The 19,042-nt window shown below is 42.3% G+C and overlaps 1 protein-coding gene across 1 annotated transcript; it reads left to right on the top strand.

The window, feature by feature from the left end:
• Positions 1–1,526: 1,526 nt before the first annotated feature.
• On the top strand, positions 1,527–16,448 carry LOC125258778 (equilibrative nucleobase transporter 1-like). Its single transcript, XM_048175832.1, has 13 exons — positions 1,527–1,622; positions 1,719–1,957; positions 2,512–2,641; positions 3,439–3,485; positions 3,570–3,646; positions 8,560–8,652; positions 8,745–8,884; positions 9,108–9,268; positions 11,442–11,585; positions 11,743–11,850; positions 12,274–12,460; positions 12,928–13,051; positions 15,159–16,448. The coding sequence occupies exons 1-13, from the start codon at positions 1,552–1,554 to the stop codon at positions 15,258–15,260; spliced, it is 1,623 nt and encodes a 540-aa protein (XP_048031789.1). The 5' UTR covers positions 1,527–1,551; the 3' UTR covers positions 15,261–16,448.
• Positions 16,449–19,042: the final 2,594 nt, after the last annotated feature.

Genomic DNA, 19,042 nt, shown 5'->3' with positions numbered 1-19,042 from the left:
GTTTTTTCCCCTTTTCTCTCCTTCCTTTATAGTCTCCTTTCTGCCAAGAATAGACACTGTTTTTTTTCTGTTCCTGATATATGTCAGGATTATGTGTTTGTTTCTGTCATTCTAAGTTGAGCTAGTGTCCCAGTCTGTGTCAGTTTCATCTGTTCACCTGGTGTTCGTTAATTATCTCATTAGTTCCCTCGTTTACTCTGATATTCCCTGTTTTGTTCAGTCCTTTGTCCTGTCTTGTCAATGTTTTCATTGAACTACGGGCAGAAAATATCAATCTTATTGTCTTACGATAGTTCAAATTTTAAATTGTCATATGCTGTGACTCCTCAAAATATAATGACATTTATGAATTATGAACTTATGATATTCTGATTAAGGTATATGGAAAATATATGGAAACTACCGGCAGGTGAAGTGAATAACACTGATTATCTCTTCATCTCGGCACCTGTTAGTGGGTGGATATGTTATGCAACAAGTGAAGCAGTGAAGCATAAACTGATTTTGTCGAGTTCAACATGTTCCTGGGTCAATATTTTTGATTATCCTGGATCAACATTCAAATCAACCAATCAGATTTGAGGGACAAGTTTACAGATTATGTCAAGTTTAGGCTTAAAATCATGAATTGGTGCTTCTACATCAGTGTTATTCATCTATCATTTCCCTCTGATTTTTGGGATAATTTATGGGTAGGGTTAGGTTTAGGGATAGGAATAGGGTTAAGACTAAATTTTCATACTAGAATGTTGTTCCAGGATCAACAAAATATGTTGACCCAGTAACGCATCTAACTCCGCAATATCAGGATGTGCACAAGTGAACATTTTGTCCTCAAAGTTGATGTGTTAGAAGCAGGAAAAATGGGCAAGTTTGAGCAAGTTTGACAAGGGCCAAACTGTGATGGCTAGACGACTGGGTCAGAGCATCTCCAAAACTGCAGCTCTTGTGGGGTGTTCCCGGTCTGCAGTGGTCAGTATCTATCAAAAGTGCTCCAAGGAAGGAACAGTGGTAAACCGGAGACAGGGTCATGGACGGCCGAGGTTCACTGAAGGCTGAGGTCCGATCCAACAGAAGAGCTCCTGCAGCTCAAATTGCTCAAGAAGTTAATGCTGGTTCTGATAGAAAGGTGTCAGAATACACAGAGCATCAGTTTGTTGCGTATGGAGCTGCATAGCTGCAGACCAGTCAGGGTGCCCATACTGACCCCTGTCCACCGCCGAAAGAGCCAACAGTGGACACGTGAGCATCAGAACTGGACCACGGAGCAATGGAAGAAGGTGGCCTGGTCTGATGAATCACGTTTTCTTTTACATCACGTGGATGGCCGGGTGCGTGTGCGTCGCTTACCTGGGGAACACATGGCACCAGGATGCACTATGGGAAGAAGGCAAAAACATTATAAAGTATTATATTTATTCACAGTACTGGTTGGACTAGTTGGACATGTAATGGGGATCATCTGATCACATCAGAAATGTTCAATGCAGAAGAACTTGAATGTTTGCAAACACTATCTCTCTGCCTCTGAGAGAGGAGGGATTTCTGCAGATGGGGGTCCATATAAAGAGCCAGCGAGTGAGGGAGGGAGAAGTGTGTGTGTGTGTGTGTGTGTGTGAGCGGTGAGTTGAACTGAACAAAGTGCATTCACGTCTCCTGTTATTGTGCATGCAGCTTTTTTGCAGTTTGGATTGATTCATTTTGTTTCTGTTTTCAAGGACACTGGCGAAGCTCCAAGGCTGTTTGAAAGAGCAGAGAGAAGCAGGCGAGATGTTGGGCTGTGAGGGTGGCGGGCCGAGGGTCCGGTCCTGGGTTACTCTGATCTCGGGGCTGCTGGAGTGTCTGGGGTTCGCAGGGGCCGTTTTCGGCTGGGCAACGCTGGTGTTTGTGCTGAAGACCGAAGGCTACTTCAGCAGTCTGTGTGTGAACGCCACCATCAATGGAACCGCTGTGGAAGGTCAGTTGTAGATACACTCGTGTGTGTGTGTGTGTGTGTAGAGTGTGGTTAAAGGATTAGTCCACTTTTAAATAAACTTTTCCTGACAATTTACTCACCTCCATGTCATCCAAGATGTTCATATCCTTCTTTCTTCAGTTGAAAAGAAATTAAGGTTTTTGATGAAAACATTCCAGGATTGTTCTCCTTATAGTGGACTTCACTGGCCTCCAAATGGTTGAAGGTCAAAATTGCAATTATATTATATTATTATTTCAGTGCAGCTTCAAAGGGCTTTAAACAATCCCAGACGAGGAATAAGAATCTTATCTAGAGAAACCATCGGCCATTTTCGAAAAAAATACGACTATTTATTCTTTATATAAACACACGATGACCTTGTGCGTGCTTCCGCATTCTTCAAAGAGTTTACGCTGTACTTCCTATGCCTTCCCTATTGTACTTACGGAAAAAACGAAACTGGCGCTGCATTCATTCCGTAAGTAGAACAGGGAACGCGTGGGACATTTTATATGACAGTGGACTAATCCTTTAACTCTGGCGTTGTGTGCTAGATTGCAGTAGACAGGATGAGCAGTTCTCCCTCATCTTCACCATCGCATCCTTCATGATCAACTTCCTCACGCTGCCAAACGGCTTCCTGTTTGACCACTTCGGGACCACTGTTGCCAGGCTGCTGGGAATGTGAGTGTATCCGTATGTGTTCCCACTGTTTGCTTGTTTAGGCCTCCAAAGCAATTAGGAGAGAAGTGAATAAGAGAGAGATGAAGGGAGGAGGGGGATTTGGCAGGACACAAGGGATCTGTGGCGCACTGAGAAATGTGGATGCTTTCAGTCTTCAGAGAGATGAACGACCTGATGAAATATAGTGACCAGTAAACCAGTGTGGACACTAGCCCAGTCACACCTATAAATGCCTGAACGTCACTGCGGTTGATAACAGAATATAAAAACATTTGCTGCTCAAGAAACATTGATGATTATTATCAGTGATGAAAACAGTTGTGTACATTTTATTTTTCAGGATTCCTTCATGAATAGAACAGCGTTTATTTAAAATAGAATTGTAAAAGTCTTCACTGTCACTTTTGATCAATTTATTGGACACTTTTATCCTTGCCAAATAAAACATTTATCCCCGGTTTAGTTTAATCCCAGTCTAAAATGCATGTTTGAGCTGTTTTAACTGAAAGCAGCATATCTTAAAATATGTCAGAGCCAATGTTTTGTCAGTTTGTTTTTCTAAGGCACGTTTATAAAAGATACTTAAAGAGCTTCTTACTCCTTAAGCCCTGCCTGTGAAACTGTGAAAAAACAGAACTGACCCCAAGCTCTTCACTTGTATATGTGTGTCTGAAGTGTCCAAATATTTTTGTAGTCCCTTCCTATCTCAGCCTGTAATAACATGATCCACATGTTCACGGAGAGAGCAGAGAAAACATCTATCTGACAAACTCTCATATTCTCTCTTTGCTTTACAGATCGGTTTACACGGCAGGGATGTTGTTAATAGCCTTTTCCACTCCGGGTAAACAGCGTTTTTATATTCACTTGACCTTTAGTATATTGATGAAGTTGAGTTTGTTTGTTTAAGCACTTTTCCCTCCTGCAGCGAGCTCCATCCTGCTCTTCCCGGCTCTGTCCTTCATCGCTGTGGGAGGAATTCTGTTCCTGGTCACCAACATGCAGGTACTGGACATTCAGAGCCCTTTCTGATGGCTAATATTACTGCTTCGGTGCATGTGATTTAACCGAGTCTCATGTGAAATGACTGTCAGGTTTGGAGGTTGCTGGTTTGTTAATAGAGTACAATCTCTTCACAAAGCCGGGTCTGAGTGGATTGGGGAAGGACTTTGGTGTTGTGGATACTGGAGTCCATCCATCTAGAGCACATCCATCTCTTTTACTTCAAAAGAGCATGAAATAATAAAGTCAGCTTTGTTCCTATAGCACTTTATACAGTACAGATTGTTTCAAAGCCACTTTACAGAAAGGCTGTTACCATGCCGTAACCAGAATGACATGGCATGGTTGAAGAAATTAAGGGATTAAAGAATTTAAGGGAATAAAGAAGAAATAAGAATGGTAAAAGAAGTTATAGTTCCCTTTCGATATTTCACTCGTACTGCGTATGGGGAAAAGTCTCCCTTTTTCCCCACTACTGAAGCCTTTTCAATAACGCAGTGTAACTGCACCGTCATTGGTTCACTCATAGACAAGTTGTTGAACCAATGGCGGCGCGGCTCAGCTGCGCGGCCTATGGGAGAGAGCGTGCGAACATTCCCGCCAAAAGGGGCGGGGTAATGTGCTATATAAGCGGGCCTTTCGCCATAGGCCATCAGTCCTTTCTCCTTCAGCGACGACTGAAACTTCTCTTCGCTGATCCTCGCAGAAGCCTGCTCGCCGGGAAAGAAGCTCGCCGCCTTAGAAGAAGCTCTGCAGCCGTCGAAGAGGCCCAGCAGCGGACCCAGCTGACTCGCCGGATCCTCGCAGCGCCCGCGCTCTCGCCGACTGCCGCCTTCACGCTGTCGTCGAGCCACCGCCTCGCGCTCCCGCGAACCGGCCGCTACCCAGCTTGTCTCCTGCCGCCATCTTGTTTTCACCGCTACGAGCCCGGCCCTCGCCGTTATAAGAGCCTCCCAATCGCCGTTTTCACGGCGCCCCGGCATTTTTCAATGCCACGCCATTGTGCTACGTGCAGAGCCCCGCTGCACTAAGAAGACGGTCACTGTCTGGGATGTCTGGGCGTTGCCCACGCGGATGACGAGCTTGCCGGCGGCTCATGCCCGCACTGTGAGTGCATGAGTTTAGCGTCAAGTCAAGTCAAGTCAAGTCAAATTTATTTATATAGCGCTTTTTACAATTGGTAATTGTTTCAAAGCGTCTCTGCGCTCACGGGCCGCCTTCTCAGAGAGCGACCCCCCCCCGTTCGCCCCCTCCCGTCTCCCGCGCCTGCCAGGGAATAACCGCGGGGCAGAACGGTTCAGCGCATGGAGGTGGGCAAGCACACGTTGACCCAGCACCCGTGTGCCTCGCCCCCTCCCAACAGAGAGCATCTGCCATCCGGCGCCGTTTCAGAGCACTTCCCGCGGTTTAACGCCGCTTTCTAACGGTTCTAACCGCTCTAAAAGAGCTACAATTGCCGTTTTCACGGCAGCGGCGTTGCCTCAATGCCGCGCCACAGTTGTGGCACATGCAGAGAGCGAGCTCTCACTCTCAGCTGAATTTGACGTTCTCCCCTGATTTAGGCGAGACTCATGATACATTTTCTATCTGAGTGTATTTCTCCTTATCTCAATGCGCGTCACTCGCCGGTCCCTCCCCCGCGAGCTGCGTTAGTTTAAAGTGAGTGAGTGAGAAACATGTTATATGCTTAATTTAATGGAGCATATCCTGCTTCTCTACGCGTTGTTTGCCGGTTCTGCCCGCGAGCCGCGTTTATTATGAAATATAACATGTTGCTCTCCCTCCTCTTGAGTGACACCCATGTTATATTCATTCAGTTTATACAGCAGATTTTTTGCAGAAGTTATCTGAATCTCTCAGCTGAATTTGACATGTTGCTCTCCCCTGACTTAGGTGAGACTCCTGATACATTTCCTATCTGTCTGAGTGTATTTTTCTCAATGCGCGTCGCTCGCCGGTTCCGCCCCGCATGCCGCGTCGACTGAGAAATATGACGTGACGTTCTCCCCAGACTCGGGCGAGAAGCATGTTTTTATACTCTATTAATGGAGCTGATTCTGCTGTTTGTGCCAAGTTTCTCTAAACGTTGCTTGCCGGTTCCGCCCCGCAAGCTGCATTCATTGAGAAATGTAACATGTTGCTCTCCCCTGTCTCGGTGAGACATATGTTATATATATATTTTAGTTATTACAGTGTTTTTCTGCCGAGTTTTTGCTGAACTTCTCAGCGCGGTGCTTGCCGGTTCTGCCCTGCAAACCGCGTTCCTTGAGAAATATAACGACACTCTCACCCATCTGAGGTGAGAACTATGTTTTATATATATTCAGTATATCAGTCGATGTAGCATATTTATTTCAGTCTCTCTGCGTGTCGTTTGCCGGACCTGCCCCTGCAAGCCACGTTCATGAGGACGTATGCGCTCACTGAAAGCGAGCTCAATGCTCACTTGTGCTCGGTGGAACTAACATGTTCATTATGCTGGAAGACCCCCTCCTAAGCGGGCCGTCATCCGATATTCTCCCTCTCGCCACCTGGGCCGAGGCTTGGAAAGCCATCCCCGGCGTGTCAGACTGGATTCTGAAGGTCATAAGCCAGGGCTACTCGCTCCAATTTGCCAGAAGACCTCTGCGGTTTGGCGGGGTTATTCAGACTTCGGTATAAGCGGACGACGCACATGTCCTCCGAACCGAGGTTTTAACTCTGTTGAGAAAAGGGGCTATAGAAATAGTCCCCTTCCCAGAGAGTGAGTCAGGCTTCTACAGCCGCTACTTCTTGGTGCCGAAGAAAGACAGCGGTCTCAGACCCATTCTGAACCTCAGGTTGCTGAACCTTTCCCTCATGAAGTGAAAGTTCAAAGTCCTGACGCTGATCCTCAGATCCTCATGCAGATTTGCCACGAGGACTGGTTCTGTTCACTGGATCTGAAGGACGCTTACTTTCACATCCAGATAGCCCCCCCATCACAGGCGATTCTTGAGATTCGTGTTCGAGGGTGTGGCTTACCAATATACGGTCCTCCCCTTCGGGCTCTCCCTGGCTCCTCGCACTTTTACGAAGTGCATGAACGCGGCTCTTTCTCCTGAGACAGATGGGAATATGCGTTTTGAACTACCTCGACGACTGGCTCATCCTAGCCAGCTCGCGCACAGAACTAGAGCACCACAGAGCTCTTAAAGGTCCTCCTTTCGAGCAACTGCATCTAGCGGGCCTCAGACCCTTAACGCTCAAACCGCCTTACTACTTGCTTTGGCATCAGTAAAGCGTGTTGGCGATTTGCAGGCACTCTCTGTGAGCCCTGCATGCCTTGAGTTCGGTCCAAACGACTCCATGGTCGTTCTGCAACCAAAGGTTGGCTACGTTCCCAAAGTGCTCTCAACGCCGTTAAGAGCACAAGTGTTTTCACTTTCTGCGCTTCCCCGTTCATCGGATGAGCTAGAGCTGGGATCTTTATGCCCCGTTAGGGCTTTAAGCGTCTACATTGAGCGATCACAGCCTTTCCGGCAGTCTGATCAGCTATTCGTTTGTTTTGGTGGCCGCACCAAAGGGTCCCCGGTCTCAAAACAGCGTCTATCACGATGGATCGTTGACGCTATAGCTCTTTCATACTCCTCTCTGGGCGCAACTGCCCCATCAGAGTTAGAGCCCATTCCACTAAAGGCATGCTTCATCGTGGGCCTGGTCCAGTGGAGTCTCAATCAAAGACATTTGTGAGGCGGCCGGCTGGTCTTCGCCGTCCACCTTTGTCAGATTCTACCAGTAGGACGTTCCGACCTTACATGCTCGGGTCCTTTCAGTGTAAATTCGCGGCCCTTAGGTGTTCCGCTTTTTGCACAAACACAAACCCAGGAGTTTTCTCCTCCGTAGTGTAACAGGGTAACGGCGGCTTCGGCCTTCACTTGTCCTTGACCCCCCTTATGGCGCCCGGTCAAGTTCTGTCGTTCCCCAGCCGTGGCACGGCGTGGTTGAATTCGTTCCCCCATACGCAATACGAGTGAAATATCGAAAGGGAACGTACTCGGTTACTAACGTAACCTCGGTTCCCTGACATATGGAACGAGTACTGCGTTACTTGCCGTGCCACGAGGCTGCGGCTTAGGTCGTCGCTTCAGTCGATATGGCCTGATGGCCTATGGCGAAACGCCCGCTTATATAGCACATTACCCCACCCCTTTTGGCGGGAATGTTCGCACGCTCTCTCCCATAGGCCGCGCAGCTGAGCCACGCCGCCATTGGTTCAACAACTTGTCTATGAGTGAACCAATGATGGTGCAGTTACACTGCGTTATTGAAAAGGCTTCAGTAGCGGGGAAAAAGGGAGACTTTTCCCCATACGCAGTACTCGTTCCATATCTCAGGGAACTGAGGTTACGTTAGTAACCGAGTACGGTCTAATTATAGCCTGAATTTGTGAAGTAGTCCATTTAAACTCTTTGCAAATAATATTTTATTTAAAAATATGCACACATTCACTCTTGTTTGTATGTCTAATATGTTAAAAATGTAAAAAAAACATCTCATCACATTTAGTTATGAATAACATTATTTAAATGACTGTTTGCATATGTTACTGTGTCAAATATTAAATGTTTAGCTACTTATATCTTTCGAACGCACAATTTCACTGTAAAAACTAAAAGCGTCTCGTTTGAATTCACACTCGTCTTCAGTGAATAAAATAATCAAGAAGAATCAATGATGCAGTTTTTCAAATATGAGACAAATTCAAATTCTGCTGTAAAACAGCTTTTAAAAGATAATGTCATTATCATTAAGGTTTTCTTTTGTTTTGTGTAAGTGAATTCAGATCAAGAATATCACTGAATATTAAGTGTCTCTTTCATGTTTTCCATTATACATTTCCCTTTCACACAAACTATAAACACACATATAATGTGTATTGCTGGAACTGTCTCCAGGTGGGGAATCTGTTCGGCGCTCACCGCTCCACCATAATCACTCTGTATAATGGAGCCTTCGACTCTTCCTCTGCGGTTTTCCTCGTCATCAAGGTACAGGCAAACAACCAAAACCCCTCACATCAAATGAAAATGTAAAGACGAGACTGCTGGTGATTGTTAGAAAGGTCACATCTGTCTTTCAGCTGCTGTTTGAGGATGGCGTGTCTCTGCGAGTGTCTTTCCTCTTCCTGGCCTGCTGCAGCGTCATTCATCTGTTCCGCACGTTTGTGCTGATGCCTTTTACTCACATCCCGTATCCGCTGCCAGAGAACTACAGCTACGGGTAAACAACACCTTCAGACACATGCTCAATCCACAACTGCAGCTACATGTCAAACTGTTCCACTTTTATATCTTTATATTAGCTGTAAATCATACAAGAGCTTCTCCTGCAGGAAAACAAGCACCAGATGTTTCATATTATCTGCTCAGTTTCAGCTGTCGATTCAGTGTATGATTCCTCCCACAATGCTTTGCCTGTGACTGTTTCTTGTTTACATCAATAGGGTGAACTGTGAAGTAACTCGGGATGTTGCAAAGACTGAAAATAACATCCAGACTTCTGAGTCGGAGAAGGAAATGCCATTTAAATTTAAATTTCAATTGAAATTGAAATTGAAAATATTTAAAGAGACTTCTGTCCCAGACCAAAACACAGTCACAACAGGTAGGCAAGAGTTCAGCACTACACTCAGCTGGTTTGTAGTACATATGTCATTTCTGCTATAAAGATCACCCACCCAATATTAGCACAAATCAATGTACATAAAAACTACAATGTAACATAATTAAAAATGTCTGTAATTGTTACAGTCAAAACCTGTTAATACCGTGTGATTTATGGTGAAAATAGTGAAAAGACATTCCCAGAAGTGACTGTGGGACACATCATGTATGAATGATTATATTTTATGTAATTAGTTTTGTTTCTGGACTTTGGTTCAATATGTTTTTTTTTTTTTTTTTTTGTATTTACCATCTGTATTATCATGGTGGTTATCAGTACATTTTAATTTTTCAGATTTTGGTATTCAAGAAGAATGGTATATTAGCAATATATATGATTACATGTTATAAATATAGCTGCAAGCAGCGATACGGGGTAACACCCTGAAGCACCACACACACATCACACTGAACACTCAAAGGGTCCTATCACACACCTGGCGCAATGCAGCGCGATGCAAGTGTTTTTTGCTAGTTTCAGCCCGACACAGTTATCATTTTCACATCCTGCACCATGTTGTTTAAATAGCAAATGCATTTGTGTCCATCTGTTTGCCCATGGATGTGCTGGTCTGAAAACAAGGTGTGTTCAGGTGCATTGTTGGCGTGTTGCTATTTTGAGGAACTGAAAACGACTTCACCTGAGACTCTGGTGAGATGAGACTCTGGTTGGTTTATTGCACATTAAGAGAATAGGTACAACCCTTTTAGAGCATGTGCCGGGTGCTGAACATTTTTTTCCATTGTTAAACTAGCAAAAGTGTATTCGGACACGCCCTAAGTGCACCTGCGCCATGTGCTTTAGACCATGAGCTTAGAGCATTAAAATAAGGCCCAAAGACTCTACAATGTGAATCTCAAAAGCCCAAAACACTATTAAGATTTTGTATATAACTGTGTCAGGATTCATTAGAAATAACAGGACCCAAGCGTAGAGATGAGTGATGAATGGTGATTTATTTACAATAATAAAGGGAACAGTGTGCTGAACAATCCACAGACAGTCCCACAACTGACGTCTAGACAGGAGATTTAGCAGCAGTCACTGGAGTATCAGACAGGATACAAACACACACACACACACACACACACACACACACACACACACACACACACACACACACACACACACACAAAACACACACAGACACACAATACAGGGGAGAAACAAGACACAAGTACAAAACCACTCTAACATTAGTATGGCTATTGTTTGGGAGGGCAGAGCCGTGACATGATTACACCGCATGTTATATTTAATAAGTTCAGATTAGATCATGTTCAGAAAGAAGCAGTGTCTGGAACAGAAGCAGCTTTTGAGCTATTTCCGGCCACAGCACCTCCTGTGGTTTGGGCAGGTCCCGTACAGAGTCAAAAAAACTGGTTTTCATTTACTTCACAGGACTCGACATCAACACTTGTCCGGGACAAGTGGATTTTTGGAAAATTTTCTTTCACTTGCCCGACCGGACAAGTAGCCTGATTAAAATGTCAATAACAAATAAAATAAAATAAAATAAAAAAATAACTAGGAAATCACCAAAACGCAATAATGATTCTGATTTTATTTCATCTAGTGTAAGTAGCGACTGATAGTGGATAATAATAGGCTATATAATGAAAAATGTACTGACGGTAACAAGGTGGCGCTGTTGAGGCTTGCGCTCTCGAGGAGAAATGGAAACAAATTAGTTAATGAAGTCGACTGAACGAATCATCTGATGTCTCTGAGATGTGCCTTGATCATTTCAATGCTGTTAATCATTGTCAAAATCTTCAGCACTGAAGATAGTCCAAGATGGACTGAAACATTTGCTTTTGTTCTTTGTTTTGTTCTGTTTGTTCAGTCACATTTTTTATGCACTTTGATATTATGTTATTTGTGTAAATCTTCAGTAAAAATCTCGCTCAAAGGACCTTGAACTTTGCATCTGTTTGGTGTGCGGATTCCCTTTTCTACTTATTTCAGATCCTCAGCTGGCCACATTATTGTCCTGGATTTTCAATCTACTCTGTGTTCTGATGATGTTCCTTCCCCTAATACTTCTCAGACTCGATTGTGAAGTATATGGTGTGAAGTGTGTTAACACTATGAACGTTTGTGTTTTTGTCAGAGCGTAGTTTCAAGAGCTGTCTCCTGTCCTGGTTCTTCTTGTGGCATCTGCTGTGGCTTTCTGTGATGCAGCTGAGACACTTCCTGTTCATCGGGACCTTAAACCCGATGCTGAATCATCTGTCCGGTGGAGACCCAGGCCTCGGTACACACACACACATACTGTTTTATCCTCATGTTCAGCTATTTATGTGCAGGTGAATCCCTGCCTTTGAGTAGTTTGTGTAGATATAGACATGCCAACAGGCTGCATCATGTGTGCGTCGTGAGCTTGAACTCTGTCTTCTTGTTTTTGCTCACAGTCAACAGATATACAAATGCGTTTGCGTTCACCCAGCTGTGTGGGATCCTGTGTGCACCCTGGAACGGCCTCATCATGGACCGCCACAAGAGAAAGCAGCGGGAACCAGGTCAACATTTCCTCTGTCATTTTCCTTCTTAGCATTCAGTGTACATGTGAAAACATGTGATTGTAGGAAATGCACTCTCTTGTCTAAAAAGACCATTTATTTAAGTTCTGAAACAAACTTCTGCAAATTTCTGCTGTCTGCAAGACACATTTAAGGGTTAGTTCACCCTAAAAATGAACATGAACAAAAATCAAAACTGCATGCATTTTGCAGAAGAACATTGTTTTGGTTGTGCTTGACTGTGCGGATGAATAAAAACACCATCATCTCCGCGTCACTTTTACAACATTTCAAATGACCATGTCAAACACTCTGAGAGATCATGACAGAAATATAGTCAAACTTTGCTTCTCTTTACCATCTCATCTTGTGAACACGACCCTCAAACCACAGCCTGTTCTCTTCCCTTTCTCTGCTGTGCAGGTCAAAGTGAGCGAGAAGCAGACCTGAAGGCGGCGATATTGTCTCTGTCGCTGACGGCGCTGCAGTGTGTGCTGTTCTCAGTGTGTGCCGCCACCCCCATCCTTCCTCTGCAGTATCTCACATTCATCCTCCAAGTGCTCAACAGATCCTTCCTCTACGGAGGAAACGCGGCCTTCATCAGTGTGGCGTGAGTCACCACAGCACAGTTCAGACAAACATGATCATTTAATCACCCTCATGGCCTTCCAGACCTGTATGACATATCATTTACAATTAACAATTATATATGAAAATTTATTATAGTTAAAATTTATATTAAATGCAATTTAATGCAATTAAATGCAATTTTTTGACTAAAGGTTATTAAACGTACTTTAAGTATTTATACTTTAAGTACTTTATTACAAAGTGCACTTTTTAAAAATGTGTTCAGAAACTGCCCTGAAAGTGTGCTCTCTTTAAGAACGCATGCATTGCTTTTAATTTCATTAATGTCATATTATCTGCACATTCAGTTTTTTAAAAATATACTTTTCAGATTTGAAGTACACTACAAGTGCATATTCTGTGTAATTAAGCACACTTCTATGCATCCAGAAGTAAAAGAACAGAGAGTTGGTATTGGCAGTTTATGTGAACATGAATGTTTTGCAGGTTTCCATCGGAACACTTTGGAAAGCTGTTTGGAATGGTGATGGCTCTGTCCGCTGTGATCTCGCTGCTCCAGTATCCCTGCTTCGCCCTCGTTAAAGGACCGCTGGCTGGAGACCCTCTTTACGTAAGCTTCTGAATACTTTCAGTGCGTCTCACCCACAGGTGCCGTCATGTTCACATCATCTCACGCAGGGCTTGACATTAAGCCTTGTCGTGCGCTTGTAGGAGTAAAAAAGTTGCTTGTCTGGAAAAAAATAGGAAAATATCATTTATTCTGAAGCAATTTTCTCATCAGTGTTCTATCAGCTTCGACATATTTAAATCTGCATATTTACCCTGACGGAAATTTTTTTCTTAATCGTATTAAATGTGCTTCATCTGTCATTTTAAATTCTTAAATTTGATCAATAAATTCAATTAGAACTATAATGGTTCATTAAAGTCATGCCGAAGAGATTTTTGTTGTATGTATTTACAAGTTGAATGCATATGAAAGCCACCACAAAGTCGTACATACCAGTGGGAACTAAACAGCTGTTACCAATCAGATTAAATAATTTACTTTGAAAGATTACAACTGCATTAAATAATGAGATTGTTTTAAACATTTTTTGAAAATACAAATATGAAATGGTGGGGGAAAAATGATAAACATGAAACTAAACTGCCAGTAGGTGGTGCAAGTGACCTTCCTAATGAGTCATTGAGTCATTCATTCAAACGATTCATTCAAATGGCTGATTCATTCAAGAATGACACAATTGTTTATGAATGGGTCTTTGAATCTTTGACTCAACCGAATTGTTCAAAACGAATCATTCAGTAATAACACACGGTTGAGTGTTTCTGTGAGATTACGCTACGGTTCTCCTGCGATCTTTGTTTGGAACTATTTTCTCTGCTGAAATGGAATAAAAACAGTCAACATTGCATCTGAAATCTAATATTAACTACTTGTTTATTGAAATGTCATATGAAATCAGTGTCACGTTTTCGATCGTGATGGTATTCAGGAAGTTGTGTGATGTAGCTTAACTGTATCATATGTTATAAATATAAAAACTGCACATTTTTAATTTTTACCGCAGTATGTTTACTGAGTTTGTTTGCGTGTTTCGAATCCGCCTCGAGAGCACGAGCCTCAATAGCGCCACCTTGTTACCGTCAGTACATTATACATTATATATAATCATTCACTATCGATCGCCACTTACACTACATGTAATAAAATCAGAATCGTTCTCGCGTTTTGGTGATAACCTAGTTATTTTTTTGTTATTGACGTTTTAATCAGGGTTAATTTAGGGTTAAGGTCAGGGTTGACCCAGACGAGCGTTAATGTCCAGCCCCATTTCACAGGCAAAGGAGGTCTATTAATAGTATTGTATGAAGCACAGAAGACCCTAACCCTTGAAGCGTTTTGTTCCCACATTAGCCTAATCACCTCAGCCAAACATTTCTGAGGAAGGAAAAGGTGGGAGTCCGCTTCAAAATAAGATACAGATTCCTGGTCACAAGCATTTCAATGTCCAGGTTTCCTCACTGTTAACTGTGCAAATGACAGATGAATGAATGACTCTTGACTCTTGAGCCGTTGATGTTTTGAAAATCTTTAGTCAGCATCTGTTTGGCAGATATAGATTCTGCATATTTGTAATTTTTCTGAGAACTGTTCAAGTTTCATCAGTCAAACAGATAAAAACACAAGAACTGTATATTTAAACAGACTCTATTCTGCTTTTCTTCATCTTCATCTCTCTTCAGTGTGTAATGTTGCTGTTTGAGTTCTTCTCTACATCAGTGTCAGTGTTTCTGAACTCCATCTTGAGTTTCTTCACAATATTCCTCATTTAAATAATTCATGCGCAGAATAAAGGGGCGGGGCCTGGTTGAGTTAGTTAGTAGTGTGTTGAAACTGGCGGTTATGGTAAGGGGCGGGACATTTCCCAAACACCAATCACAACACACTGCTCCAGCCGACCAATCAGAGCACATTGTGCTTTTCAGAAGGAGGGGCTTCACAGAGACAGGAACTAAACAGAGCGTTACTGACAGACTGGGAAGAGAGGAGCTGCAACAATGGAGAATATGAGGAGAATAATCAACCTGTTCTAGTAGAGCACAAAAACACAATAAAGGGTGTAATAGTTCCTCTCTAAAGCATTTCTGTTAAAAAAGCTCTTGTTTCAGATCAATAGAGGTGACTGAACTGTGCTGATTGATTTCTCCAGGTGAACGTCGGTCTGACCGTTCTGAGTCTCCTGGCCTTCATCAACCCTCTGTATGTTTTCCTGCACTGCCGGCGTCAGGCCGCCCAGAGATCCTCAACATAACGCTCCAGGCAAAGGGAACGTCAGCCTGACCTCTGACCTTTAAAACTGGTTTCTGTTACTTGTTAGTTTTTCTTTACAGAACTTAACAAAAAAGCATAGTGGAAAGAAATATGTTACTAACCTCAGTGGCCTGTCCTGCAGAGGTCGACTCTTGACCGGGGTCAGTGTTATCTGTGCTCATCACAGTCAAGTCAAGTCAAGTCAAATTTATTTATATAGCGCTTTTTACAATTGGTAATTGTTTCACAGCAGGAAATGAGCTCCTTTATGAACTCCCTCAGGTATATTATTGTTGGATCTTGCGGTGCGATCATGCACGTTCACACTCATGTGCGTAAGAATATTATACACTGTAGGAAAACAATCTGTGAAGGCTGACATTCAAAATAGGGGTAAAACACCTGTGAAAACCAGAAATGTCTTTTATAATAACATGCTAGCTAACAAAAACATGTTCTACTAACATTCCTATTGAGTTATAAAAACGTTATTTATGAACGTTCCTTGAACGTTCAAAACGTTCTAAAAACTTATTTTCTTGCTTATGTGAACGTTAAGTAAACATTCTATTATATCATTCCTCACTCCTCATTTCCTATAACATGTCAGGAAAAAGGTTTAATCTATGTTTTTGTGCCAACTTTTTGAGAAAATTATTAAAGACCAGATAACATTGAACGAATGTTCTATTAAAGTCGTCATGAAATCAGAATTATTACCACACATTACTAGTCTAACCACTCCAATCCCCTCTAACCGTCAGAATTAAACCCCGCCCTCTATTCAATATTCAGTTTCACTTGGAAATACGTGTCAGTTGCAACTTCCAGTTCATGGGGACTTTACTGGAAGAACGTTTGTTCATAACTTTGAGAGAACCTTTCCAGAACGTTCTGAGAACGTTCCTTGTTAGCTGGGATAGAACAATGTGACCTATTTTATGTTGCGTGTTGTTTGTTTAAAAAATACATCATAAAGCTAGTGATAATCATAAAGGGAACACCATGAAAATGTTTATATGACATGGATATTTTGGCTAAATGGCAGAAATGTCTGCAGATGAATGTGTGACGGGTACATGTTTGCTGTGGGAGCCTCTGCTGGACACTGTGTGAAACACATCCTCCTCTCACAGAGCTCTGTACAAATATATCAGGATTACTCCAAATAAAGGGAATTTTTGTATAATGGTTGTCTGTGTCAGTGATTGCTGCCCAGCTAACAAAAATATGTTGTAAGAATATTTTGTTAACATTCCTAAACGTTACTTTTGAAAGTTCTCTAAACGTTCTGATAGTAACGTTTAAAAAATGTTAGATGAACATTAAATTAACATTTCACAAAAAACATGTTCCATGAACTAACACGCTTGATGTTTTTACATTATTAAAGACCTGATAACTTTGAATAAACCTTTTATTAATGTTACTAGAACATTTGTTCATAACTGTGAGAGAACATTGCCAGAACGTTAGCTAAACTTCTGAGAGCGTTTCCTGTCGGCTGGGTCTGAACTTGAAACATCTTTTCTATTTGGTTGTGGGAGTGTTCTTGAGGTGCCAACAGCCAATCAGTGTTCTCGTGACATCATTGACTAGTCACATGTCATTTATGGATCAGGTGATTGGGTCCACAAAAAAAAAAAAAAAAAAAAAAAACTGAATTAAATTAAAGTGAAGAAAAGTACAGATTAAATAGGCCAGACATGCCATAAAAAACTTTGTGATTAAAACTCAAGAACTCCATGTGGTTTAAAGCTTGTCTCCCCAGTGTTCACCAGCAGATGGCGCACTATGTGCTGTTTTTCTGAAAGCTTTGCACCATTTACACACATCATGTCAGGAATGTCTTCAGCAGGTGGTGTTTGAAGTAGCAGATGAATGTCCATGAGGTCAACACGATGATGTTTACAATTATTGTGAGCTGTTTTAATTTAGAGATCAGCTTATTCCAAGTGTTTCTCAGCCTTTCTGACTCCAGGGTCCCTCGTGTTTGAAGGCCCATCTTTATTTTAGTATCATTTTAGCATTGTTATTAAGATTGTGTTCATATAACTAAACTTAAACTGGATTCTTATTGTGGCCGCTGGTTGAGAATCATTGTATCCTCTACATAAAATGCAGTCAGAATCGAGGAGGCGTGGCACAGTGTTTGTGGATTTAGTGTTGAACAGTTTTCAGTGTCCTTCTCAACATTTCCAAAATAGCTCTTGTTTGTTGCTCTAATATCAGACTGAGGCAGGGCTTCATTAATGCCGTTATTGATTTGTTCTCAGCGTGACGATCTTCGTCATTCGACATCTTTCATCTCCCTGAGGAGAGTGTGATTAAACGGACCTTGTAAAAAGATTAGTCATCTATATCTGTTCTTACGAGAGGAGCTGTGGTGTCGGCCATGTTGAAAACTAATGTGGTGTGAAAGACCGGTATCGTCTAAAAAATGATTCTCCTCTTAATACACCAACAATACTGGATGAGCTTTTCATAGTTTTAACTTTTGGTCTCAGTAATACACACAAAATTTTAGGTCATTAAAAAATCATTAGACTATATTAAATTGATAAAAAATTACAGTAAAGACATTTGTAATATTAGAAAAGATTCCATTTCAAACAAACACTGTTTTTTTAAACTTTCTATTCATCAAAGAATCCTGAAAAATAAAATGTATGACGGAAATCTGAACTCTTTTCAACATTGATAATAATCATAAATGTTTCTTGAGCATCAAATCATCATATCAGAATGATTTCTGAAGGATCATGTGACACTGAAGACTGGAGTAATGATGCTGAAAATTCAGCTTTGATCACAGGAATAAATTACACTTTACTATATATTCACATAGAAAACAGATATTTTACATTGTAATTTTTCTCTCTGAACATCCACTCAGTGTGATAACTGGGAGATGACATGGTCTCACAGTGCCACTAATGAACAAAATAGACATGCAGAAATAGATAGACGAGGGCGGCTGTGTAAAATGACTGAGAGAGAAACTTAGTCAGTGAAATGAATGTGACAGAAAGATGGGACGGCTCTATAAATGGAAGTACCAGGATTTAAGGAAGTGCAACAAAAACATCAGTTAAAATTAGTGTGTTGACAGATGTTAGATTGGAAATATGAAGTGAAAAGTGAAAAAGTGAGAGAATTTGGAGTGATGATGTTCTGCATATTCAATGATGTATAGCTCAAATGATCTCTGTACACACACTTTAGGCACATTTGGTAGTCCGAGGTCCATCATCATTACTGAAATGCTGGATTGTGCGGTAACCCAGACAGCAACATAGTGTGGCCCAGATCCGGCCCACATCTGGTACATGTGGATAACATGCGGGTCAGACACTATGGCCGACACTGTGTTGCTGGGAAATTCCTTCCTTCCTATTTGCAAGTGGATTGGTTCACCTAGTCTTGCCTTTATACCTAGGGTGTCCAATCTCAGTCCCGGAGGGCCGCTGTCCTGCAGAGTTTAGCTCTAACTCGACTCAACACACCTGCCTGGAAGTTTCAGTATGCCAAGTAAGACCTCGATTAGCTGATTCAGGTGTTTAATCGGGGTTGGATCTGAACTCTGCAGGACAGTGGCCCTCCAGGGGCAGGACTGAACACCCCTGCTTTATACTGTCCCAAAAAAGGTCTTAAGGCCCAGACCCGGCAAACCGACATCAAAGAACTAGCGCAAAGTAAGGCTGACTGTTGTCTCACCTCATGTCACCTACGTCTAGGCCAAAAAGTTGCGCTTGAACACACCACAAAGACTACAGCCAACTA

The sequence above is a fragment of the Megalobrama amblycephala genome, linkage group LG23, assembly GCF_018812025.1.
Source record: "Megalobrama amblycephala isolate DHTTF-2021 linkage group LG23, ASM1881202v1, whole genome shotgun sequence".
NCBI lineage: Eukaryota > Metazoa > Chordata > Actinopteri > Cypriniformes > Xenocyprididae > Megalobrama > Megalobrama amblycephala.
The sequence above is the reverse complement of the archived record's forward strand: the minus strand, read 5'-3'. Positions and strand labels throughout refer to the sequence as shown.

Bases quoted from the DNA above. Each gene is read 5' to 3' on its own strand.
- LOC125258778 (XM_048175832.1), top strand. From the start codon at position 1,552: ATGGGGGTCCATATAAAGAGCCAGCGAGTGAGGGAGGGAGAAGTGTGT. The intron at 3,647-8,559 runs GTACTGGACATT...AACTGTCTCCAG, and splicing joins TCCTGGTCACCAACATGCAG to GTGGGGAATCTGTTCGGCGC. The intron at 8,885-9,107 runs GTAAACAACACC...TTACATCAATAG, and splicing joins CCAGAGAACTACAGCTACGG to GGTGAACTGTGAAGTAACTC.